The 25229-nt window shown below is 49.5% G+C and overlaps 2 protein-coding genes across 2 annotated transcripts in view; both read left to right on the top strand.

The window, feature by feature from the left end:
- The window catches only part of MAPK9 (mitogen-activated protein kinase 9), a 53430-nt gene extending 41325 nt beyond the window's left edge, over nucleotides 1-12105 (top strand). Inside the window, 7 exon segments of the mRNA XM_044916749.1 lie at nucleotides 209-277; nucleotides 280-357; nucleotides 3444-3626; nucleotides 4661-4785; nucleotides 5603-5666; nucleotides 6854-6925; nucleotides 8930-12105. Coding sequence (XP_044772684.1) covers nucleotides 209-277; nucleotides 280-357; nucleotides 3444-3626; nucleotides 4661-4785; nucleotides 5603-5666; nucleotides 6854-6925; nucleotides 8930-9072 — 734 coding nt within the window. The 3' untranslated portion in view covers nucleotides 9073-12105.
- RASGEF1C (RasGEF domain family member 1C) overlaps nucleotides 1-25229 on the top strand; it is an 838438-nt gene that overhangs the window by 716742 nt on the left and 96467 nt on the right. The gene's annotated exons all lie outside the window — the stretch shown is intronic.

The raw sequence follows: 25229 nt of genomic DNA, 5'->3' as shown, positions 1-25229 counted from the left end.
ACGTGGCCTGCACACAGCTTTGTGGGGGCAGTCACCTCTTCTCTCGGGGGTTTGTTTGTTTCTCAAGCTGTAAAGTCCTGGACTCTTGGGCACTAAAGCCCAGATTGCTGGAAGCCGAAGGCCACAGCGGAGGCCAGCAACCATTCGCACCGTGGAAAGAGCTCACCCTTAGCTAGCAATTTATTTTTCCATATTTGTGTGTTTAGTACACTGTTAGAATTCCTTTTCCTCACCTTTGTTTTGTTCATGGCACCTCATAATTTTATCATTTCATTTTATTTTCAGTTGATATCTGGTCAGTGGGTTGCATCATGGGAGAGCTGGTGAAAGGTTGTGTGATTTTCCAAGGCACTGACCGTATCCTTCCCGGGACCTTCCCGGCCATGCTTTCCATAAATGCCAAAGACAGCAGGAGCTCGAAAGGAAAATGTTGTAATTCTAGACTGTGTGTCCCAAGGGGGTCTTTATTATGTTTGTTAAATAGTGTCACAAATCAAATGGTTCAGTTTTACGTTTTCTTTTTCTCTTGACTACCTGCAATGACTTTACTGAGGTTTAGAGTTACTAACATTAAACCGATTATATTAGTTCTTAATTTTATCAAAAATAGCTTAGAAATTTATTTACTCTTTGTCAAATGTATTCTGATATTTAAATGAAAACACTATTTAGTTCATTCAGTTAATTTAACAAGGAAGGTTTCTGTCTAAATTTAATAGGCTAGTATTGCTGTGTCATTCAATTAATATACCATTTTGTTAGCTGTCGGTATGGACTAAAATATTTTCCCCCAAAGTAAGAACTGAAGCACACTACATAAGACCAAAGTAAAAGAGATGGAAAGGAAATGTTTGTGAGGAACAGTATATGTTAATTTTCTTGCCTGTTACTCTGCTGACATTTTGTAGAAATTTTTAAAAGATCCATCTAAAAGGTTCTTTTGTGACATACCTGGAGAAGTCTAAATAAATATAAAATGCAAAAGATTAACTTATACTGTGGTCAGCAAATCACATTAATGACATACAGCATAAAGCAGAAGACAATATAATAGTTAAAATAGCTTTCTTTCATCGTGGTCCTCATATTCTTCCATCTTTAATATTTTTCACTCTAACATATTCCCTTTTTCATTTGTGTTCTAACCACTTACGATTTTCATTAGTCTTTGATTTTGTTTTTTCCTTATGAAAGCTTAAAGTGGTCTCTGTTGGCAGATTGATGGTTATTTTTAAAGGAGATCGAGCTGTGTAGTCAGTGTTTTGTATGTATTTTATTAAAGTTATTAGAGTTTTTTATAATTTTATGAGGGTGATTTTCTTGTAATACAAATTCTTTACAACACAAACATGGAATGAAAAGATTTTGTTCCTATCATTTTATTTGCCTTCCTTGACATTTTTCACATCACAGATTTTATGTGAAGTTAAATACAGCATTTTATTTTGTTCTAATAAATTTTCTAGCAGTTTTCCATAGCCTTTCCTTTGATTCACTTGTTCCAAACTATAAATAAGGAGGTCTTTATTTTGCAAACAGACTCAGCTTAAAAGGGAAAAGTTGATATAGCCTAAGATAAATAATTTAGAAGGATCTACTTAACATTTCATTTGTCTCAATTCTTATTCATTTTGTGCCTTTCCTTTTTTGAATTAAGAAATGTTTTCTTCAGAAAGTACAAAAACTGTGGATACTTTCTGGTGCATTATGAAGTTAATTTAAAGTTCCTACCTTACATACTAACATCTTGCAATATCGTTAACTAATAGTTTTATATATAAGGCCACCTGAGGTCATTCTCAAAATATATACACAGAGCTAACACCATTTTTCAAAGGCAATTTTTGCCCACTCTTTCAAACATTAGATTCAAAATTACTAGGATGGAAAAAGATTCTGGCAGCCAGACTGCAGTTCTCTGAGATGTGCTTCAGATCCATGACCTGGGGTAGAAGAGGACCTCCTGTGCCCACAGTAGCCCATCAGAGACAGGGAGCTGCGGCCAGCCTGCCTCGGGCTCACAGGAGTCCGGGCCTCCCCGAGCCTCAGTCCCCCTTCAGTACAACTGAAAGGCCCGTGGGAGCCGAGGGACAGGAACGAGCACACACACCCGGAGGCCAGCCAGGCTTGTTGGGGGTGACTTTCCCTTCCCACCCCCCACCCCCCATTAGTCTACAGAAATGACCCTTTATCATGAACACACTAGACATTTACTGAGCACCCACCCGTTTCTAGGCTCCTATCTGACTTACGTTGGGAAAGCTCGTCCCAGCTGCTGAGCCGAAGGCAGACAGACTGTCACAGGAAAGAGCAGAAGCAGAGAGACGAGGGGCTGTTTCGGATGATCAGTGGGAAGTGAAGGTGGTGAGCAGGGCTTCCCGATCTGCTTCGGCAGCACGTAGGAACGCAGGAGTGAGGGAGGACAATATGCTAGTGACTCCAGTGGCCAGAACCCGTCTCCCGAGCCTGTTCAGCTCCCCCAGGTTCTTCCACAGTGATACGATTGCATTTTTCTAAGACAAACCTCCATTAGATTTAAAAAAAAAAAAAAAAATTGAAAACTTTTCTAAACATTGCTGTTTACGTGATTCTTTTTTTTCTGGCCTACATTCTCTTGTGTAATTGCCTACGGTCTCAGAATCACTTTCCAGCTCATGATGCCAGTTTTTCCAAGCCCCTTGTAAACTAGGCAAAGCTGGTATTTTCTGCATCTTACCAACAGGTAAGCTGAGAGCCAAGGGAGACTGAGTGCTCGGTGGCACCTACTGCAGGGCTAGGAGCACAGTGGAGTCTGAAACCCAGGTCATGGACTTGGAGAGGAAGTAAGATGCACTCCAGGGGACTGCGGTGATGGTCAGGGTCAGTGCCAAGTGAGAGAGAATGACCTCCCAAAGCTGTCAGTCCAAGCCCTGTTTCAGGCAGGCCCGTGGTCCCGTGGAGAGGACGAGGCCTGGGCTCAGAGAGCCCTGAGCCCCGGCTCACGCACTGCACGCCGTGGGGCCTCTGCGTCCCCAGCTGTGAGCCCAGGACTCAGGTCTGTCTACTTCAGGGAGTTACGAATCTAAGTCTCTTTGGTATGAAAATTGATTTCGGTTTGCCTAAGTAACATTTATCTAATTTCATCTTTAATCACCTCTGCCATGGGTAGTCTTCAGTTCCATGATAACGGTCTCTTGGTCTAGAAGCCGAAGGCATACATCCCTCAGTGTATTGGTCTAATAAACTGCGATCAGGGTTTAGAAAGGCGCAGAGGTTTTAAAACTAGTCTCAACTTTGGAAACCCACACCGTATTTACCTATCATTTCAAAACACCTGTGGGATGGCCTCGTTCATTACCTGTCAGTAGGTAGAAAGAGGATTTCAGTGCTTCTTTGAATGACGCTACTCCACATAACGTGACTGTAAGGCCCTTCAGTGGTATTTTCCTCAAGAGACTCCTTAGATATTGATCAGTGGAATAAAGTCATTGAGCAGCTAGGAACGCCGTCTGCGGATTTTATGAAGAAACTTCAGCCGACTGTGAGGAATTATGTAGAAAACAGACCGAAGTACCCTGGCATCAAGTTTGAAGAGCTCTTCCCAGATTGGATATTCCCATCAGAATCCGAACGAGACAAAATTAAAAGTAAGATGCCCTTTGTTTCCCTCATCCCTGTTTCCGCAGTCTAGGCACCTCTCTCAGCCTCTTCAGGTTCACGTTCTGACTCCCCTGGACGTGGGGAGATAAGATAGGGGAAACCCTCAAATAGAGTGAGGTACAGGCCAGCCTGAAGGCTTAGCGACCTGAAAGTTCTGTCCTCGACAGAAGGGCCGCATTGAAGCCTTTGGTCAAAATGAAGAGGTTTGCATCAGTCTCAAAGACTCCTATGTTAATTATAGCTAATTGGAATTCACAGTTTTCAGGTACACGGAACACTTGAATTAAGATTCTAGCCCATAGTTCGATTACAAAAAGCTCCTCCTCCCCTTCTCCGGTGCCTGTCACTAGAACTGTGATTTAAGGAAAAGAATAGATTTCTCCCCACATCATGGTAAACTGTGCCTCCATCAGAAGAGCCCCATCTCTCCTTTGCCTACCCATGTGAACCTTAATTGCCAGAACCTAGGTGAGTCACTGAGCTTGTTGGGTTTTTTCCTAACAAGTAATCTCTAGATTTTTTTTAAGTTTATATTGCCAACACTACATGCAGGTAGGCATGTAGCGGAGGCATCTGTGAAGTGTTCGTGAGATTACTGTATGGCTGAAGAGGTCCGTTCTAATTTTGTTTGGATGGGACATCAAGAGAAGAGCCTGCCCGTGCTCTGTGCCTGCATTTCGGGCAGTGGTGGCCCTTAGCTCAGTTCCTGTGCCCTCCCTGGTGGCGGCTCTCCCTGGGCACCGTGTCAGCCTCCCTTTGGCCTGCATCCACCTGCTACCCTTTCCCCAGGCCCTGTCCCTCCGCCTCCCCTCCCAGAGCCAGAGGCAAAACACCGAGGTCGAAAACCTGATTGGTAGTGAAAGTGGCTTATTCTTAAAGAAAAAAGCCTCGATTGATCTGGAACCTGTCAAATATTTCTCAGAGTTAAAACATCTGTGTTCTATCTGCACTGTCACATTATCTGTGTGATGTTCTATGTCTCAGCATTAATTTATTCATCTAATATTTGTTTCCACCCTAGCAAGTCAAGCCAGAGATTTGTTATCGAAAATGTTAGTGATAGATCCCGACAAGCGAATCTCTGTCGACGAAGCTTTACGTCACCCTTACATTACCGTTTGGTATGACCCTGCTGAAGCCGAGGCGGTAAGCGTCTGTTTTGGAAGGACTTGTGCCTAAGGGCAGGGCGTACATTTCCTTAGATCTTCCGTCCATCCTGGGGCTGTCGCTCAGGGTACCTCGGGACTGTGCCCTGTGTTTTGCTTATAACACCCTATTTAGGCCACCCCATCAGAGAGGCTAAGAAACTTGCTGAAAATCCCAAGTTTATCTGTCCTTCCCCAGAGATACCTGGGGCATTCCCAAGGGGGTTCCACTTCTGAGTGCGGCGCTCAGGTGCATTTTCCCTTAGCAACACTGGCATGGATGATCTCTGGCTATAAGACATAACCTCATGGGGGCAGGTTCATTTTCGGACTGGCCTATGGATTTAACCACCACAGTGAACACTGTTTCATATGAAAGGAGTCCCATTTATCAACATGTGATTTTGAAGCAGATTTTTGGAACGGTCCAGTGTGAGTTGGGGATTGGGTATGGGGGCTTCAACATGAAGAACTGCAAACCTGAGCCAGCACGGTCCTTGTCCAGGGCGGGTCTCTAGGAAGGGGCTTGTGATTACTACTTTACAGTTCCATCTGGGCAGATGCCCTGAGACTGTTTGGAGATTATGTAATTATTAAGAGGACCGTAATGGCTCCTTTTTTTTTTTTTTTGGTTAATTTCTCCCTAATTATTTGGATTCGGAAAGTGATGTAATGTCACACTTATGAAAAACCTTTAAGAAGCCATGTATTGAATGAAAGCCACATGATAGATAGATTAGAATCTCCCCAGTGATTTTACCGTCTTCATGCCCCGTTACATTTTTAACTGTTGACTTCACATGTAATTTAATTTTCAGCCACCACCTCAGATTTACGACGCCCAATTGGAAGAAAGAGAGCATGCAATTGAAGAGTGGAAAGGTAAAGACAGCTGCTTTTGCCCCTCGCTCGCTCACGGCACGTCGCCTGTCAGCGGGAGCCTTTCTAGGGGAAAGGGCTAGAGGCCCTGCAGCCCCTCTTAGCCCCTGTCTTCCCACTCTCTAGATAACAGAATTAGAGAGGAGCAGGTATGAACCGCATACTGTTTGCTTCTGAAGATTGTAAGATTCACCAAACAGCCCACAGCAAACAGCCCGTAACCAGAAGGTGGAAGAACAATTCTCCATTAAAAAGCAGAATCAGGGGCGCCTGGGTGGCTCAGTCCTTAAGCGTCTGCCTTCGGCTCAGGTCATGTTCCCAGGGTACTGGGATCGAGCCGCACATCAGGCTCCCTGCTCAGCGGGAAGCCTGCTTCTCCCTCTCCCACTCCCCCTGCTTGTGTTCCCTCTCTCGCTGTGTCTGTCAAATAAATAAATAAAATCTTTAAAAAAAAAAAAAAAAGCAGAATCAGTAGGAATTGAGAGCCTCAGTGAGTGCAGGTCAAAGGTGGCAACGTGCTCTGCCCAAGCAGATTACATCTGCTCTCCCCGGGGCCCCGAAGAGCCGGGACCTGTGTGAACATGTGCTCGGCAGGACAATGCACGCAGCCACGCTCCGCGGCCAAGGAGATGCTCGCAGCGTTCTCATCTTGGTTCACGAACGCCGAAATTGTAGGAACCCCTAATGCTTCCTTAGTAGGTCGTTAGCTTTACTTACAAGTCAGAACCAAGGAAACTAAGGTTGAAGCCAAGAAATGACTGAGGAATTTGGATTAATTTCTGGCCAGTCTGGAGGGGCTTCTTACCCACAGATGGATACCGGCTCCATTTGGAGAATCCCGAGTAATGACAGAAACACATGCAAACAGTGCAGAAGTGTCTAGTACTTTAAAATGCTCCACGAGAGCCACTTTGCTGGTCCCCTGCCCCTTGTACAACCCCCCTTGTGGGTTTAGAACTGCCACAACTACCTTGTGGGTTTCGGCCGCCCTCACAGTTGGGTTAAGAAGAGTAATGGATCAAAAACATGGATGTTTTGGTCTAGGTAGACGGTATTATTGAATTAACCATATATCACAGTTAAAAATAAGGCATCACAGTGCCCTTGGAGTGGTCCTGATTGATTAGGAAGCAGGGTTCAGAGATGCAGAGAAACTGATGAAGCCTCTTACCTTGCGTTTCTTTTTGAAGAGCTGATATACAAAGAAGTGCTGGACTGGGAAGAGAGAAGCAAGAACGGTGTGGTCAAAGATCAGCCTTCAGGTTAGTGATTGCTTTAATAGCTTCGTTACAATTTCCTTTTCCCCGTCCAACTTTCCTAAATGGCAGAAGTGCCTGAAGTACCACCTCGACGGGCACTGGGTCCTAAAGCTCGTGCTGTGAGATGGGCTCCCTGTCTGGGGCGTCATGCTGGCGGCAGCCAGCAGGTTCCTGGTGTGCTGGGCACTAAACTAACTGCGTCCGAGCCGTCCTTGTCCCGTGCCTGCCTCTGCTCCCGCCAGCCCCGCGTGCAGATGACAGAGCCGAGTTTAAAATGTTGCCAAGGTGCGTGACCCTCTCTGGACTGGCCCCACCTGGTTACAGAAAATCCATGCAAATCTAAGTACAATGGAATTTGGTTTCCTTTTGAGAAAGCTGTTCATACAATTCTCCCACATTTGTACTTGGTCTGCCTGGTGGTCGGTTCCCCGGGTGACTGTTGGAGACATAACATGTGTCGTGTTCACTCAGGTCCGTAGGATCCCACCTGCTTCCTGAGTGAAATCCTTCCAAGGTATATTTATTGGCTCACCTCGTATCCCCCCAGAAGCCCATGCACATGCACACGGAGGTGCAGACGGCACTGCATACTTTCTCTTGAATTTTATATTCAGCATGACATATGTGTCAAGCATCTAGAGATTATGTAACTTCAGCACAGATTTAGGTGCCCGTGGTTAACAAGGCACATGTTTAAGACTGCAAGTACTGGCCTCTGGGAGCTCAGATGTTTTATTTTTGCTCAAGCCAGACTAAAATATACGGACCGTAGGAAACAGGGTAGTTTCGTGTACCTTAAAAAACCAAAATGTTAATTTTCAGGATGTATAAAACAAAAATAAAATGAACAAGAGGCCACTAAACTTTTTCCTTTCTGTTTGTTTGTATACAGTCTTTATTTTAGCAGGGTTTTTTAAATTTAAATTCAGTTAGCCCACATATAGTACATACTTAGTTTCAGATGTAGCATTCAGTGATTCATCAGTTGCGTGTAACACCCAGGGCTCATCACATCACGTGCCCTTGTTAATGCCCATCACCTGGTTACCCCATCCCCCCATCCTCCAACCCCTCCAGCAACCCTCAGTTTATTTCCTGCGATTAAGAGTCTCTCATGGGTTGAATCTCAGATCTGTACCTCTGAAACAAATAATGCAATATATGTTAAGAAAAAAAAAAAAAAAAGAAGAAGAAGAAGGTAGCAGGAGGGGAAGAATGAAGCGGGGGAAATCGGAGGGGGAGACGAACCATGAGAGACGATGGACTCTGAAAAACAAACTGAGGGTTCTAGAGGGGAGGGGGTTGGGAGGATGGGTTAGCTGGTGGTGGGTATTGAGGAGGGCACATTCTGCATGGAGCACTGGGTGTTATGCACAAACAATGAATCATGGAACACTACATCTAAAACTAACGATGTAATGTATGGGGATTAACATAAGAATTAAAAAAAAAAAAAGAACTGAGGAATAAATTAAACAGTAGATGTGCAAAAAAAAAAAAGTCTCTCATGGTTTGTCTCCCTCTCTGATTGTTTTCCATTCCGTTTTTATTACAAAAGAATTCTTCAAAGGTTGCTGTTTTTTTCCCTCGGACCAAGTGTTGATGATTATAGCTGAAATGTCTGATGACCCTTGAACCCTATTTGGGCTTCAGCCTTTTGTGACACCGATAGTTGTGGGATAAATTCAGCAATTTTCTACGAATATCTTTTTTAAAGAGGCAGGTATTTTTCAACATGATTATACGCATGCACAGATACGATGTTTAGCCACTGGGAAGAAAAGGAGAATGTTGTAGGGAAAGACCAGGAATGTTTGGGACCCTGGGCCCGGAGAAAGACTCCAGGAAAAGGTGGGCACGGGCAGCCGACTCACTGCTTGTTCATGCTGGTAGTGAGACCAGGGAGCCACAGAAGCCCGGGGCTGGGAGACGGCCCCAGGTCTCAGTGCCCGCGCCCGCGGCAATGTCGTGCCTCAGATTTTATTCTGTTTGGTTTTCTTAGCACAGATGCAGCGGTAAGCAGCAACGCCACTCCTTCCCGGTCGTCATCCATCAACGACATCTCATCCATGTCCACCGAGCAGACGCTGGCCTCAGACACAGACAGCAGCCTCGATGCCTCGACGGGACCCCTCGAAGGTTGCCGATGATAAGTCACGAGCCGCAAGCTCGCCAGCAGTGAAGGAACTCCCGCTTCCATAGGCCTGAAAGGCTTGGGGGGTTGATGGAACCAAATAGAAAAAACTCCATGTTCTGCATGTAAGGAACACGATGCCTTGCCCTGCTCAGTTCCAATAGGATTGCCTGCCTAGATTATACAATGAAGCAGACTATGTCTGAAGAACACAAGTGCAAGCCACACTCGTAGAGATTTTGTGCAAGGTCATTTCAGGTGAGCAATTAGAATAGATGATTTTTTTTTTAAAGTTGTACGGTAATAGTAGTGACAATTTCTCATCCTCAGTAACCGTTGGGACATATATGCATGTGACCACGTGTGCTTGCTCAGGCTTGCCATCTAGCACTTTGGAAATCAGTATTTAAATGCCAAATAATCTTCCAGGTAGTGCTGCTTCCAGAATTATCTCTTAATCCTCTTAAGTAATTTGGTGTCTGTCCAGGAAAAATACATTTATGTGTATTAATTGGCCACCATCATATTATCGTATCTTACCTTCTTTTATGGTATGATTTATTCTATCTTTTGTATTTCAGAAGGAATATAATTAAATCTATTTAATAAATAAAAAAATACAACTTTTCTTAAATTTGTCATGTTTTGGGCTGAGGATTATCACTGCTAAAACCAAGAGACCTATATGGACACTTTGTTTCCTCTAAATTGTCTTAGTCTGGGATGACTGTACATTCAGCTTTATTGCATGATAAAATTTTAAGTTTTGTGCTGCTTAAGACGTATATGCCTTTACAGCCCTAATCTGCCCTCGCTCCTTTCTCCTGGTCTTCTGGACTCATTAATTTAAAATGCCACCTAAAACTTCACCTTCTTTATGAGGCACCTAACACTCCACGTCAATAACACAATGGCAGATTCTTGAATCCATTAGAGGCGAGAGTAGAATTTGACAAAAATGGTCACTGAAGACAATGGCAGTGACTTCTTCTGAGCGCTTGCTTCCCCCGAGACTGGTCAGGGTCGTTCCCGGGGGAGGCACCATCTCCCAGGGTAGCGTTTCCGGTTTCCAACCTAACGTTCTTCCTCGATTTTCTTTCTTTGCTGAAAGAAACCCCATAAACCGCCTCCCTCCTCCCCCCCACTCCTCCACTTGGGTCTGTTGTAGGAAGCAAGGCGATTCAGGACACCTCTGTGATGGTGGTGTTTTCCAGTTCATGGAGCATTTCTTTTTCCTAAGGGAAACCCATGAATTTTCTGGGAAACCTCCTCACAGGGTTATGGAGGAAGCACCCTCAAGAGTAGTGATTAACTATTGAGTATTTTCTGATCTAAAACTGCTCACCTGAAATTGATGCTTTCAGACTTTCTGATGTGGAAATCATTAAGAGTTCCCGAAGTTACTGAGTATTGAAGTGTCACTACAGAAATGGGGTTACGATGGTCACATTTTGGCTCCCTGTGCTCGTAATGCTTATCCCTTGAGCTTATTCTGTTACAAATTCCTATCTTGTGTTTAACTGTTTGGGAAGCTAGTGGGTCAACATTCTATAGAATGTGTTCTGAGGAGGAACTTTGACAAGAAAGTTTATTATAAATATTATCTAAAATATATGAGTCTCTCTGCACCAGTTGTATTGTTGGTTGGTCTTATCACTGGAAACTGGAACCTTGATGAACAAAATTAGTATTGAAGTACTAGTTTTATATTGTGAGGTTTAGACGCATTCAAGTACAAGAGGAAATGCTGACTTGGATTGAAGCAGAAACACCTATGATATGGCTTAGGATGGTTTTGGTTTTGGAGGCCTGATGGTACAGTGAAGAAAGTTACCATTATACATATATAAACATCTTAAAATCTAACATACATTCTTTAACAAGACTTCACTAAATCTATCTTTAAAAAGAAAAAGGAGAGTTTTAAAAATGCATCATCTGCCCTAGGTTTCTGTGAACACGGCACGGGGATGCTGAGGGCACATGAAGCTCCTGCTTGTGAGGTGCCCTTTGTGAGTGGAGCCGGGTGCCACCCACAGTCTGGCGTTCTGCTCGGTTCTTCCTCCGTGCATTCACGGGGGCAGCCTGTGTTGGTGTGGGTGGGCTTCCTGCCATGCCCACCTTCCACCGGGGAGCAGCGAGCACACCTAGGACAGGCCGCGGGGCTGCAGACAGCAGAACTCTGTAGAAATACCTCACCCCACGTCAGGGTCCTCCCCCTGAGCCGAGATGTGCCGAGGTCCTGGTGCAGTGTAGACAGTTTCAAACTGCTCTCGATGGCTGAATGCTGATGTTGGAAAAAGAACTAAAACGTGCTCAACTTTTTCATCTTTTCTATTTTATTTTTGTAATTTATATTGTACACAACCCTGGAAGTAACTATTTTGGACACATATTTTTCTAAACCAGGTAATTTGTCATTAGCCTGGAATTTGGACTAGGTTTATTTTATCTGTTGGCTTCGTTTTCAGTCAAAAAGGAAATAACTGCCTCCCCTAGGGTGGGTCTTGACCTCAAGTGCAGGTTTTGGAGAGCAGATAGGGTCTCTCGGAGCAGGAGAACATTGTGGAAACACAGACTGCTCAGTATTGATCAGTCACGGTCGTGGAAACGGCAGCGGGGCTCTGTTCTCCTCTCTGGGACGCAAAACCCAGAGCCTCCATGCTGGAAGGAGAAAAACCTTGGCAGGGCCCCCTGCTGACACCCAGAGCCCCTGGTTGAACCACTGGATGGGATCCCGCTTGAATCCAGATCTGATGCCCTGTATGTAAGTCATGGTAACGATGTAGGAGTTCATCCGGTTGATTTCTAACGTCCTCCTCTGGTGTTTCATGCTGGTAGCAAATACAGGTGTGACCTTCAGATTGCAGATCTCAAAAGTAACATTGCCTAATGTTTTATAATAAAATATATTATGTGTGTTTTGATTGGTGAAAATAATACAGATACATTTTAAAAGAGAAGTGTATAGCATGTCCAGTTCTTTTGTGTTTTTAAGTGACGCTTGGCTATATTTCCACTTCACCATCTCTGATTACAGATTTAACATGAACACAGGTCGATGCTGGAGTGTCGTCATTTCCATCAGTATTAGCAAATGTTTTTAATCGACAGGCAAAACATTTCTTTTACGTTTCTGATTGAAGATGTTCTGCAAATTTCTGATTCTCAGTTTTCAAAAATACGCAAGTATACAAGATGGAATATTCCAAGTATTGGTGTAAGAATTTTTCTCACAAGGCGTGGCCGATGGGTCTTTACTTGTCTTACTTAGAATCGTTAACAGTGTGGTTTTGTGGATGGGATGAGCCACTTTGATTTCACTTCTGGGTTCGAGGCACTTTAAGATGTTCACTACTCAGGGGTGCCTGGGTGGCTCAGTCGGTCGGGCATCTGACTCTTGATCTCAGCTCAGGCTTGATCTCAGTGCAGGCCCCATGTTAGGCTCCACACTGGGTGTGGAGCCAACTTAAAAAAGATGTTCACTATGTAAAACCACAGGACTGGAAGGGCCCTCAATGGCTCACTTTCTCTTCTCTGCTTCAAAGGGCTAGAATCATTCCAGATAGATGAGTATCAGTCTGATTTGTAAAGTTCTCTAGAGAAGGAAAACCTTCCTCTTGATACAGGTCTGGGTCCCATTTCTCTATCTTACCCCCTTCAGACATTCAAAGCAGACAGTACTAAAATGCTTTTTATTTATTGACCGAAATGGTGAGTGTAGTGGGGTGGGGGCTTTTTGGTGGCGGGAAGGGTAATCTTTCAAAATAACCTAATATTGTCCTGACACTCCTATGGTATGAATTTAAGCATGAGGCTCCCTTTGGCAATAAGGCAGTTATTCAGTATTCTGTTTTTAGATCAGGAAAACTGGTAACAAACTGAGACCATCTGTGACCAGGATTTAGGAAGGATGTGCCTGTCACGGCCATGGGGAACTTGGTGTTCACTGCGTTCTCAAGGCCCTGGGCCACACACTCCTTCACGGTTTGAAAGAGTCAGGCTTTGGGGGCCCGGGACCTTTGTGAGCAAGGGTGTTTGCTACCCCCCAGTCTCTGCTGGTGCTTTAAAGTTGGAAGGGAAGTTCGGAGTGAGTTCTCAAACACAGCCCGAGGCCCGCACCACACCGAGGCGGAGGACGGAAGGAGCGCGGGCTTGCGTCCTCACACTGCCTTGTGTTCCTGCAGGTGCACGACTCACTCTTCTTTAGTCATAAGCCCCGTTGGGGGGGTCTGAGGCAAACAGTGCCCCTCCCCAAAGAAAAATGCCGTGAACACAAAATTCTGCCACACTTTTCGAGGAGTCCAGGCCCCTGGTGGATACCGTGTGAAGAGCCCCATTCTAGAAGCAGCTTCTAGATGCTTCATGTGTGCAGAGGGAGGCCGAGCCTGCAGAAGAAGACTCTTCTGCTCTCACCAGCTGGGACACTTGCACGCGGATGTTGGGGACGTCTTCACTCCAAGCCCCAGCACTAGTCAGTAGTCTCAAAAAGAAAAACAGAGGGGTTCAAGTCCAGTGAAAGGGATCATTTCTGTTATTCCTTCCATGTGGAATTTAAGTGCAAGACTGAAAGGAGCTTATAATACAGACTTCATGGAGACATGGACAAAATTAAATCCATCTCTTCATTTTTCAAGAAGTAGTTCATGCGGCGCTTTGAAATAAACTCTGAACTTGCCCCCGAAATCCCTATTTTAAATTGTCGGTTCCCCAGTAATATTTTCTGCCCTTCTCCCAAAACTTCCCTGACTTTCTTAGAATTTCTATAAGCATGCTTTCACCTTAATTGCATTTACTCACTTCACTTTCATAAAGCCTAAAATGGATGGAGAGACCCTCGTTCAGGGCGGGAATGCACCTGAGGAGGCCGCCCAGCCTCTGCTCAGATGGCTTTAATGAAGGAAAGGCCCTCCCCGCAGAGTTCTGTGTAGTTTTGACCATCAGGAAGTTCTTCCTTTCACAGAACAGAAACCCGTTCCCACAACTCCCATGCCTGGGGCCCTAGGCCTTTCCCTCGGGTGAAATAGAGGGAGTCTGATCCATCTTGTGAGACAAGCTTTCCTCTTTTGGTTGAAAAGGTAAGCTGCAAGTCTTCCTTTCTCTACCTTCAACTCAAAGTTCCTCCAACCCTCTCCCACCTGACAAAGCCCCCAGAGCCTCACCATCTTGGTGCACCCTATAAATGCGGGCCCAGAAGTGAACGAATATTCCAGATACAGCCTGAGCAGCGTGCCCAGCAAGCAAGGCCTCCGCAGCCAATTAACACCATCGCGGGGGCCTGAGCTTTCCCAGCCATGTCACCCCCGACGCCTGCAGTCCATCGGAGCCCCTGGATTCTGTGCCGTGGCACTTAATCCTGACTCTGTCAGCCTTCACAGGTGTCCTGTCTGCCAGCTTGTGACATCTGTCAGTTTTAGGAGCACACACGTGCCTTCTGAAGATTCATGCAAGTGGTGATCAACAGTCTTGAGTGGCAGGACAGAGCCTCAGGACAGACCCCGGCAGTCACAGAGAGGGGCCCATGTGGCCGGCGCATCGTCCCCTCCTCGGCGGGGGCCCCTCCGCTCAACAGCAACGTCATTCAGCCGGTGCGGTGTGTTATCTCGCCAAGGAGGTCAGGAAGACGCATCCTAATGGATGCCACACAGCAATCCGAGAGCACTTTGGCAGCATCCTCTGAGCTACTTCCTCGTCACATCTCAAGAAGAGAAAGGAGTCTGTCACCACGCACTGGTGCTCGGAGTTCATGCTTCGGTTTTCTCTTGGGAGGAGCAGGTGGGGAGCGCGCCGACTTCCCCTTCTAGATCTACATTCTTGATAGCCTGTGGCCACTTAGAAGACATGGCCAGTTGTTGTCCATGTCCGCAGGTCAGGGAGTGGGTAGGGGAGCAGGGTGGAAACGCGCGGTGGCCTTACTCTGTTTCCGTGTCCGGCCCCGACCCCAAGCCACTCTCCCGTGGCCCGTCCACAACAGAGCCTGGCTCGAGCCGCGTACAACCTCAAAGGTTTATCGTCTTGAGTAGGCCTGCCTTTTCGGAGAAGCTTCCTTTGTTTTCAAGGAATAACCATCATGCTGCCCTCAAGAAGCTGTAAGAAATAAATATTGGATCAGCAATACTCACCTGTCTGTATTTATTCTCACGTCCCCTCAAAGGTGGCCCCTCACCGGACATGCTAGAAAGCCCACGCGGCCTGCCTCCCTGCCCTGCCGGACTGTCGCTCCCACAGGAGCTCGATGCTGTGTGGCCTCTCTCCGTCCCTCTGTTCGGTTCCCCGCCTCCGCTCATAACCCAACATCACTCTCTAATCGCTCCCCTTTGAAACAGAAATCAAGAGCAGTCTATACTAACTTTCTCCACCTCCTCGCCTCCCATCTGCTCCCTATTTTTAAAAATGCAAAAATATATATATTCTCTCTCTCTCTCTCCCTATATATATATATATGTTAGAAAGTATAATCAAGGATGAGAAACTAAACATACCGTATTCCCCCCTTCAGAGATGACCACTGTTAATAACCTTATTGTGTATCTTTCAGATGCTTTTATATGGACATATGCACATCTAGGTGGTTTTTTGCTTGTTTGGGGTTTTTTTGTTTGTTTTTGCCCAAATGAGGTCATACCATACGTGCTTTTTTAACCTGCATGCTTCATTTACCGATCTGCAGCTGTCCACATCTGTAAATTCTCATCTGGCCTAATAGCTAGGCCTTGGGATTTCCCCAGTGTCCCCAAAGTCTTTTACCGGTGTAACCGGCCCTTGCATTCCTGGTGTCCAATTTCTGGTTGTCATGTCCTTAAGAAACTGCTAATCCCCCATGACCCCAGCCCGTGGTACCTGGCACGCTGTCCCCACGGATGTGGGCCCCCCTCTGGCACCGTGTGGCTGCTTCCACGGGGGTGCACTGACCGTGCTCCCCATCTCCAGCATTTGCTGGATCTGCAGGCTTTATCGAAAGGTTTGATAGATACATGTACATCTTTTAGTTATAACGCATTTAAGTGATATCGTGTCCTTTGTACAAACTCCCATCAGAAGATACTTCATTCTTTTTAACCCACTGTCAGTGATGCTAAAACTGCCCGTGGGTTCGGGGTCTCTGGCCCAGTCCTGCCTCATTACAGCACGTATAGTCATGGTATTGCTCCCTCGGACCAGAAGGTCGGCATGCCCCCTCCCCGACATACCATGTGCTAATCCTGACTATGAGCAGGAGTCTCAGAGAGCTTAGGGGAGAGGGAGGTCCTTGATTCTGCCATCCCCCCGATGCCATTTCTGGGACTGTGCTGTCGGGGAGCCTCGTGGCATCAGCCGGGGCTGCTTGGTGGCCCCCAGGTGAGGCCTGGCTGAAGGGGGACTCCACGCCGGTCCCTTCTCTTCAGCCACCAGTTTTCAGAGTGGGATGTGGCTTCAATCACTGCCTCACGTGGTATCACAGGAGGGTTTGTTTTCTCGTTGAGTATTCCAACCATTCTTTTTGAGACTTAAATTGTGGCCAGGGAAGCTCCCCCATTCCTGATTCACACCAGTGCTCTGAGTTCATTAAGCTTTTAACTTTTTATTTTGGAGTAGTTTCAGAGTGGGCGCTCCTGGCTGGCTCAGTCGCTAGAGTGTGCAACTCTTGATCTCAGGGTCGTGAGTTCAAGCCCCAGGTTGGGCCTGGAGCCTACTGAAAATAAAAAAAAATCGTACTAATGAAGTAGTTCCAGGGTGACAGAAGAGTTGCAAACATAGGTCAAAGGATTCCTGGATACCTTTCTTCACCTGGGTTCCCGGATGGTAACATTTTACCGCACGCACGTTAGCCTTCTCCGTCTGCGTACGTGCAGAGTACGGACGGACCTGTGTGCATACGTTACATTTATGCAGGTACACGTGGTCACACATCTCTCCCTCCTGATTTTTACACACGAGCACCAGGCTTTTTAACGTCTAACGAACTCATGCAGAATGCCTTGTAGACTAAAGCACAAGGACGCATAGACACGTATGCACATAAGCACCTATATATCAAAAGCGGACACATTCACAGTGTTTATAATAGGAGCACTCGCGTGGGTAAATGCGTCCACATGACTTGAGAAAAACCTAAAGAACCCGTGTGTGTGTGTGTATAAAATGACAGTACCACAGGGAGAAATAAAAAGTATAGTTGGAATGCACTCCTCTCAGAAACTGACAGGTCAAGCAGGTGAAAAATGAGCAAAGATCTAGAAGATTGGAATGCCACAGTTATTTAACTTGGGCTCATACAGAATATGATACCCAAGAGGCAAATTCCCTTTCATCACGCATGGAACTTAAAGGAAAAAGGACTACGTACCAAGCCACAGAGGGCACCTCAGTAAATCCCAAAGTCCCTAATACACGACGGTTTTTCTATGATAATGCAATAAAATCCAAAATAAATTTGAAAAGATCGCCCACATCTGGGGACTAAACAGTACACTATAAGCAACCTACATGAAAGAAGAAATCATAAGGAAAAATTGAGAAATTCCTAAAAGTGCACGGGCCCTAAAAAACACAACATACCAATTTTGGTAGCCCCCAGCTAAGGCCTAAATACATGTATCAAAAACAAGACAAACTGTTAAAATTGAGTTCAGTATTCAACACGGGCGACTGACAGAAGAGCAACAGATCAAGGCCAAAGGAACAAAAAAGGTAAGAAGAATAAAAATAAGGACAAGGACAAGAAACTAGAAAATAAAAATGAGAGAAAAAACCAGGAAAACCAAAAAATTAATAAGGCAGACAAACCTCTGGCAATACTGGCCACGGAAAAAAAGAATATACAAGTAACAGCAAAGAGAAAAAGAGAAGTAATCACAGACGCGATACTTACAACATTCTAACGCACGTGATAATCTGCGAGAAGCAGATCATTTTCAGTAGAAATAAAAAGGATTGAAATTGTCTCAAGAGTGATGACACTAAGTACATCGTACATGTGAATTTATGTAATCTCAACAGTTCCCGTGAGCTCAGCATGATTTTCTCCAACGTGAAGTTGGGGAAACTGAGGCAGGGAGACAGCGTGAGCTCCCCCAGCCCGTTTGTGCGCAGACAGGGGCTGGGGCTGGACAGGCTGGTGACGGCCCCGTGCGTGTTGCTGTGTGTTCAGGAAACTCCACTGGACCAGTGGCCATCAGAGAAAGGGAAGTGCCAACCGAAGGCCACCCCCCCAAAATCCCGCCAGGACCAATCAATCTTACGAGTCAGTTTTTACTAAACTTCCACACAACAGAAAAACCCTCTCTTACCCAAGATTTTCAAACCAACCCCAACTCCGTTTGGAAGGTTGGTATAATCTTGATTCCAGAATTGGAAAAAGATCAAGATCACATGCCCTTTTCATAGATGCTAACTGAATCCGACATTGTATGGTTTCCAGAATGCAAGGGTGACTCAACACAACTGTTTCAATAAATAACCTATTTTTGTTTTTAAAAGGACATGCTCAGAAAACTCTGAAGAGAGCTTCCTTTGGGGAGTGGCGGGGCTCATTCGGGGAAGAGCAGGAGGAAGCAGAAAGTGTCAAACATCCTGAAGCCACAGCCTGAAGCCACCTCCCGATGGGGACTGGCGCACGTGTGCCTGTGTGTGTGCGTGTGTGTGTGCACATGCGTGCAAGCTGGCCAGCAGAAATGCACAGTGCACCAGTGCGGGACCGCCTGGCACCCGACCAGGAGAAAGAGGTATTGGCTGCACCCACCGAGAGGACATAGACCAGGCCTCGCCCTGCCGGAGCTCGATGCCTGTGTCCCGTTAGCCTGCCGATCCCCCGCGCCGGGGTTGGGAACAGACAGCCCGGCCGGAGGCAGAGAGCACGGATCCCCAGGGAAATCCTGCCGCCTCTGTGCAAATGAAAATGCATCCTTCCACAGACCCACGCCCAGACTCCTCACCAGGGCCAACCTGCTTCCCGGGCTCCCCTGCCAGGCCCCGTCCCATCCCCTCTCCTCCGCACCCAGCCACAGGCCGTTCCTTCCTTCCTTCCGACCAGTGCTCGCTCCCCCAGCAGCTCATACATAACCGGACCATAAATCAGACGCACAAGCCCCTGCCTCTGGAGACTTGACACCGTGGCTGCAATCACATACTTAATGCAGGTGAGCTGACAACTACAAGGAGAAGTTGCCTGGGGGAAGGAGGCTCTAACCCCTTTATCACCAAAAGGTAGGTCAGCTCTGCCCCTTGGTCCCGTCTCCACCACCGCCCGACGGCAAACCAGTCTTTACGCACAGGGACAGCGGCTGTAGTGACCCAAGGGTCTCCTGGCTACCACTCTCTTCCAGCTACCCCCTGTCCTGCCCCCGACCCTGGAGTGAGCCTCGGGACGCCGCTGTGACCGCCGTGTCTCTGCCTCCGTGGCAGCCTCCGCGGCCCCAGCTGACCACGTGGCTGTTTTTCAAACTCGAGCTCCCACCGCCACGGGGCTCACTCCACCTTTATATGTACATTATCAAGGTCGCCAGCATCCCAGTTAGGACGGACGGATGTCAAAAACCACAATGTGTGCTTTTCCTGCTGGTCCACCGTGAACAACGGAAGGCCAGTAAGCCACGTTTACCGGTGTGGTGCTGGTCCTGGTGCTGCAAGAGTCAGAGTCCTGGGTCCACCCTGACCCTCTGATTCGCAGGCCTTGGCAGGGTCTGCGGCCCCCAGGTCGAAAAGGGCAGGCCGAGCGCACGTCCACTCTGCGCAGGCATGCAGGGGCCCTGCGGACGGCAGCTCCCCGTCTCGGCCGCGCTGCCCCCGCACCCCACACAGGGCAGCCAGGGGAAAGCAGGGAGGGCTTGGGCGCTGGGTCTGCTGAGCCACCCGCACGGGCCGCCTGCCCTCTCTGAGCCTCGTTTGTGGACTGGTGTCTTAGTCTCCTATTGTTGCTGTCTCTACTTACCACAAACTTCATGGCTCACAACAACGCAAGTGTATTATGTCGCAGTTCAGAAGGTCAGAAGGCCCACACGGGTCTCAGGAGGCTTGAAGCAAGCTGTCCGCAGGGCCAGTTCCAGCTGGAGGCTCAGGGGAGGAGGTGGGGGGGTGTGGAGATTTGTTCCTTGCCTTTTCCAGCTTCCAGAGGCCGGCCACATTCCTTGGCTCATGGCCCCTTTCCTCCATCTTCAAAGCCAGCAGCGGGCATCTCTCTGACCCTACTCCCATCCTCACATCTCTGCCCATCTCCCACTTTTAAGCACCCATGTGATGACACTGGCTCACCCAGATCATCCAGGGTAATGTCCCTATCTCAGAGTCCTAACTGAATCACACCTGCTGTGAAAGGCCACATATTCACAGGTTCCAGGGATTAGGATGTGAACATCTCGGGGGAGGGGCCGTTATTCTGCCCCACAAATGGGGGTGATCACATTACACCCCTTTCAGTCAGCATTTCTCAGAGTGTGCCCCATCTCCTGCTTGCATCTGCATCACCTGGGGGCTGGGGGACCACTCACACATCCAAACCGGAGTCTCAGTGGGGGTCCTAGGGTGCCGCCTGTCCTCTGGTTCTGGGTGATGCCTAATGCCCGGTGACATTGGACAGCCTGGAAAAGTGAAGTCTCTGGTGTGGCAGGTGCCCCCAGTAGCCACCTAGGCGGGTGGAAGGGCTGCCTGCAGGTGGGGAGACTCCGGGGGAGCGGCAGAGGAGAGGGGTGACCCTGTGAACTTAACTGGGGACCTGAGGGAATCTGAGTGTTCCAACGGGCGGCACTGTTGCGTGCAAGCTTCGCACACTGTGCCAAGTCTCGCCCCGCTCAGAGCCGGGTGGATGGCTCCAGGCACGTGTCAGGAGTGGCCTACCTCACGCTCTGCTCTTCCGCCTCAGGAATTTTGCTTGAGTTGCCGAGCCTACCCCGCCATCATGCAGGAGCCCCCTGGAAGGACAGGGGATGTAAATAAGCTCTCCGCCCTGCAGGAGCAGCTGAGACACTTGCCACACAGTTCCCCAAAGTCTGAACCCATGCTGGCCATGATGGTACCCATCCTCATAATGTACCCTTTGTGGGCTGTCCCCCCTTCCCTCTTTCAGTCTCTCTGTCCTCCCTGGCTCCCTGGGATCCTCACCCACATAGACCACCTGCACCAGCAACTCAGGCTCTGCTTCCAGCGGACTCCTGCCTCTGTCCTCACACCAGCCCTGCTTGGAACATTGTGCTGGGGGACCCAGATGGGGATCAAATCCTCACTCACCAGCCCCCACGTGCATACCACACACACACACACACATGCACCATGCACATACACGGAGCACACACCAGAAGTGCACACACATACGTGCTCGCTCGCTCGCTCTCTGTGATCCTCACCCAGCGGGAATCAGTGGGTAGTCAGCGCCCTGGTCTATAAACAAGAATCAAATGTGGCTGTCTCCGCCCGATCAGGCCACTGTAGCAAAGCACCACAGACTGGGTGGCTCATAAACCACAGAAACTTACCTTTCCCAGTCCTGGAGGCTGGAGGTCCAAGATCAGGGTGGCGGCATCACTGAGTTCTGGTGGGGGTCCACCTCCTGGCTCACGGATGGACACCTTTGCCCTGTGTCCTCACATAGAAGGGGCAAAGGAGCTTTCTGGGGTCTCTTTTATAAGGGCACCGATCCCATTCATGAGGGCTCACCTGCTTGAACTAGTCAGTCACCCCCCTAAGGCCCGCATCTTAATACCATCACCTTGGGGCTGAGGATTTCAACCTGTAAATGGGGGGGGACACATTCAGTCCATACAGTGACCCCCACTAGTGGCTGGCTCTCTGATGACTTCCTCCTGGAGCTTTGCCCTTATAGTTTAGCTCGCAGAGAGTTTTCACCAGACCCAAGAACAGATGAGTTATGAGTTGCACTAATAAAATGCACTGGCCAGAGCCCAAAGTTCTGTCCTCACCATTCTCTGATGTTACTGGTGACACTGCGTGGCAGTCCCACGTGGTGTCAGCTTCCTTCCTGAGTCCCCTGCTCTGGCTGGGCCAAGAGTTGGGACCGACGTGCCACCAGGTCTCGCAGGCTCCAGGTGCCGAGTGTCTGCAGCGACTGGAACCCCGGTGTCTGCTTCCTTTGCCCCCCACGGCCCACACCAGGCCCTGCAACCCTAAGTCCAGCCACCTCCAGGTGTCCTCCAAATATCCTCCTGGCCCCACAGCCTCCACAGGTCCCCTGTGCCCTCCGGCCAGGCCCTCCTCACACATCCATCTCATCTTTCCGTCACCCAGTGGCTTCTCCCCCAGCAATGGGGCTGCCCCAGTCCTCTTCCCCTGCCCACTGCCCCCTCCCTCTCATCCACCTTCAGGGCAGCAGCCCCAGGGGCGGCCTCCTCAGGGGATGGGGACCCCAGTCCTGCTGTCCCAGTGCTGGGCTGCTGGAGCAAACTCAGGTGGTCTCGGAGTCTCTTGTGTTGGGGAGGTACCATCTGGGCCACAGGCAACCAGGACAGGGGCCAGGGGTGCTGGGAAAGGGCTCATGGGTGCCAAGAGCATATCCACTTCCCCTGGGTCCCACCCAGAGGACAGAGTCCCAGCTTCTCATACCCCCGGACTCCCCGACCCGGCCTTGCCGCCTCCACCTGGGCTCCCACGCTGTCCGTCCCCCTCCTCCTTCCTTCCTCACAAAGGTGTGAAGCACATGCTGTCCACAGGGCCTTTGCTTCTGCTAGCCCCTCTGCCCAGGATGCTCTTCCCACTGGCCTTTGGGGCTGCTGGCTCCTCATTCAGGTCTCAACCCGAACCCCACATGTGCTGGGGAAGGGGGGTGCTTTCCCAGGCCTCCCATCCAAAGTAGCCCCAGCCACACTCCACCACCTCACCTGTCTTGGTTCATTTATAGCACTTAAGCGCTCTCCGAAAAGATTGCTTTTCTCATTCTTTTGTTTGTATGGTTAGTTTTCAGCGTCTCCTCTCTAAACCACGGGCTCTGAGGGGGCAGCAAGCCCGGATCCTGCTGACAGCTCCGTCTGCACCCGGCCTGGTTCGCAGCACACGGAGGCCCTCAGGAAGTATCCGCTAGATATCTCGGGGTGGGTGCGGGAGGGGGGCCGGGAAGGCTGAGCTGACAGCTCCCAGGAGGGCCCCACACTCTGGGGAGGAGGCCCCAGGGGTGGGGGGTGGGAAGGGAGGGGGCGGAGCAGGCTGAGGAGCAGGTTGGGGAGGGGGCTGGGGAAACTGGTGGACACTGGGCCAGACCTCCCCCAGGGCCCAGGCACAGCACCAGCAACCAGCGTCCCCCCTCCCCAGGGTCGGCCCAGAGCAGAACCCCATGCTGGCCTTGGGATTCGGCCCAAGGGGCTGCTGGGCCCTGCGGTAGCCTCAGCCCCAACCTAACCTCCAGTGCAGGGGGGCGAGGACACAGCAGCCCTCAGGGGACACGGCCGTCTCCTCCTGTCACAGGGCAGAGCCCCGCCTACTCACTCACTTAGAGCCTGAACTGTGGCCATAGGCAAGGTTGCCCTCGGGTTTCTGCTGCTCCCCTAAGCACCGCCCCAGTCCCAGCTCCCCACCCTTCATTCAGCATGACCGTCATGCCTCAGTGGCCCCCAAGCTTTTGCCCCAAGAGAGTGGGCAGGGTGGGGAGAAACTGCCCTGCTTCTCTGAGCTACATTCAGTGGGGAGATCCCACATTCTGGCCCCTTCATGTCACAGGTGAGCAGGCCACCAGCTCTCACAGGTTCCCTCCTGCAACCTTCTCTGCCTAGAACCCAGCACGTCTCTGGGTAACGCACTGGGCCAACCCTGAGGACTAGGGCTGTAGGGTGGGAATTGGAGAAAGTACACCAGCCTAAGGATTGGCCCCAGCACCTGCCCTCATCCCCTGCCTGCCTCTGTTTCCCCTTGCTTCTTCACCCCAGCCTGACCCTTGACATTGGTCTTGGGCATCACTCTTGCTGGGGCCAGCCTCTGGCCTGGTCCTGTCCCAAGATCCTGTTGCCTCCCTGCCCAGTCCAACCAACCCACACTGGCCCTGTGTGCACCAGGCAGATACCTGCTCATTCCAGGCCTCAGTTTCCCCAACTATGCAAGCCTCAGGCTGGACTCTGTTGTTTTCACTTGTCCAGAATTCTGGAAACAGCCCTCAGGGCGTGCTTGGAGCAGAGCCCTACTCCATCCATCCTCGGGGTTGACACAGAGCTAACTTTTACCCGAGCTCCAGGGAGGCGACACCCAGGACTGTAATCCTCACTGTCCAGGTCTGTGGAAATGGCTGAGCCAGGCTCCTCGGAGCCTGTGTGCAGCAGCCCTAGGCTCTTGCCAGAACTATCAGACAGGTGTGCTCTTTCTGAGGGTGTCAACCCAAGGCTGCTGGGGGCCGTTCTGGGAGATGGGGGAGGTGAATTCTCATTTATGTTGTTTCAGCACCTGGATCTAGCTATTCCTGAAAGCAGCCTGCCTTGGCTTTTTTTTTTTTTTTTTAATGTTTCATGAGCCAATGAATTATTTTTGCGTATGCTGTATGGGTTGGGTTTCCTGCCACATCTCACTGGTCAGGTTCTGACCCATGCAGAGGACTGATGTCCTAACCTCTATGCTGGGATGAACCAGGAAATTTTAAACGTCCAGGTGGAGCCAGTTGAGAAAGAGCACCGGATCCTGTTCAGGCTTCCTCCTCCATTCTAAAAGTGAAATAGCACAAGGTGATCCTTCTAGCACGTGGAGTCCTCAGAGTGGTGACCCACCCTCCCTGTGGGCCAGTTCCTGGGGCTGCCATCCCTACCCCCACGGAGGGCAGTTGGGGTGGGGGGAGGGTTGTGCAGCCTTCCCCGCCCCCTTCATGCCCCCTCTGTGCCCACAGGACTCAGGGACCCTGACGAACCACAGTTGAGTGGCCATCGCAGAAGGGAGAGAGGCCACAGGCGCGACCAGGGCCCCACACTGAGGAAAGGGGTGAACCAGGGTCTTAGGGTGCTAGGGGTTTGCCAGGTGAGAGAGCCGGTGGGAGTTAACTCGGGTTCAGAGTCCCGCAGGAGCCACGCTCAGGGGAGCAGCCAGTGACGCTCATAGTGGGTCCCGGCCACGGGGGCGGGCGCTGAGCCGAAGCGGAGGGCCCTGCTCGGCCTTGGCCCTGAGGTCTGGAGCGGAGGAGAGGCGCGTGGGCAGGGCCGCCCGCGGAACAGGAGGCCCCGGGAGAGGAGCGGGAAGGGCGCGCCGCGCGGCCAGGACGCCCGCAGCCCCACCCCGCGG

Source organism: Neomonachus schauinslandi, chromosome 7 (genome assembly GCF_002201575.2).
Source record: "Neomonachus schauinslandi chromosome 7, ASM220157v2, whole genome shotgun sequence".
Lineage (NCBI taxonomy): Eukaryota > Metazoa > Chordata > Mammalia > Carnivora > Phocidae > Neomonachus > Neomonachus schauinslandi.
The sequence above is the reverse complement of the archived record's forward strand: the minus strand, read 5'-3'. Positions and strand labels throughout refer to the sequence as shown.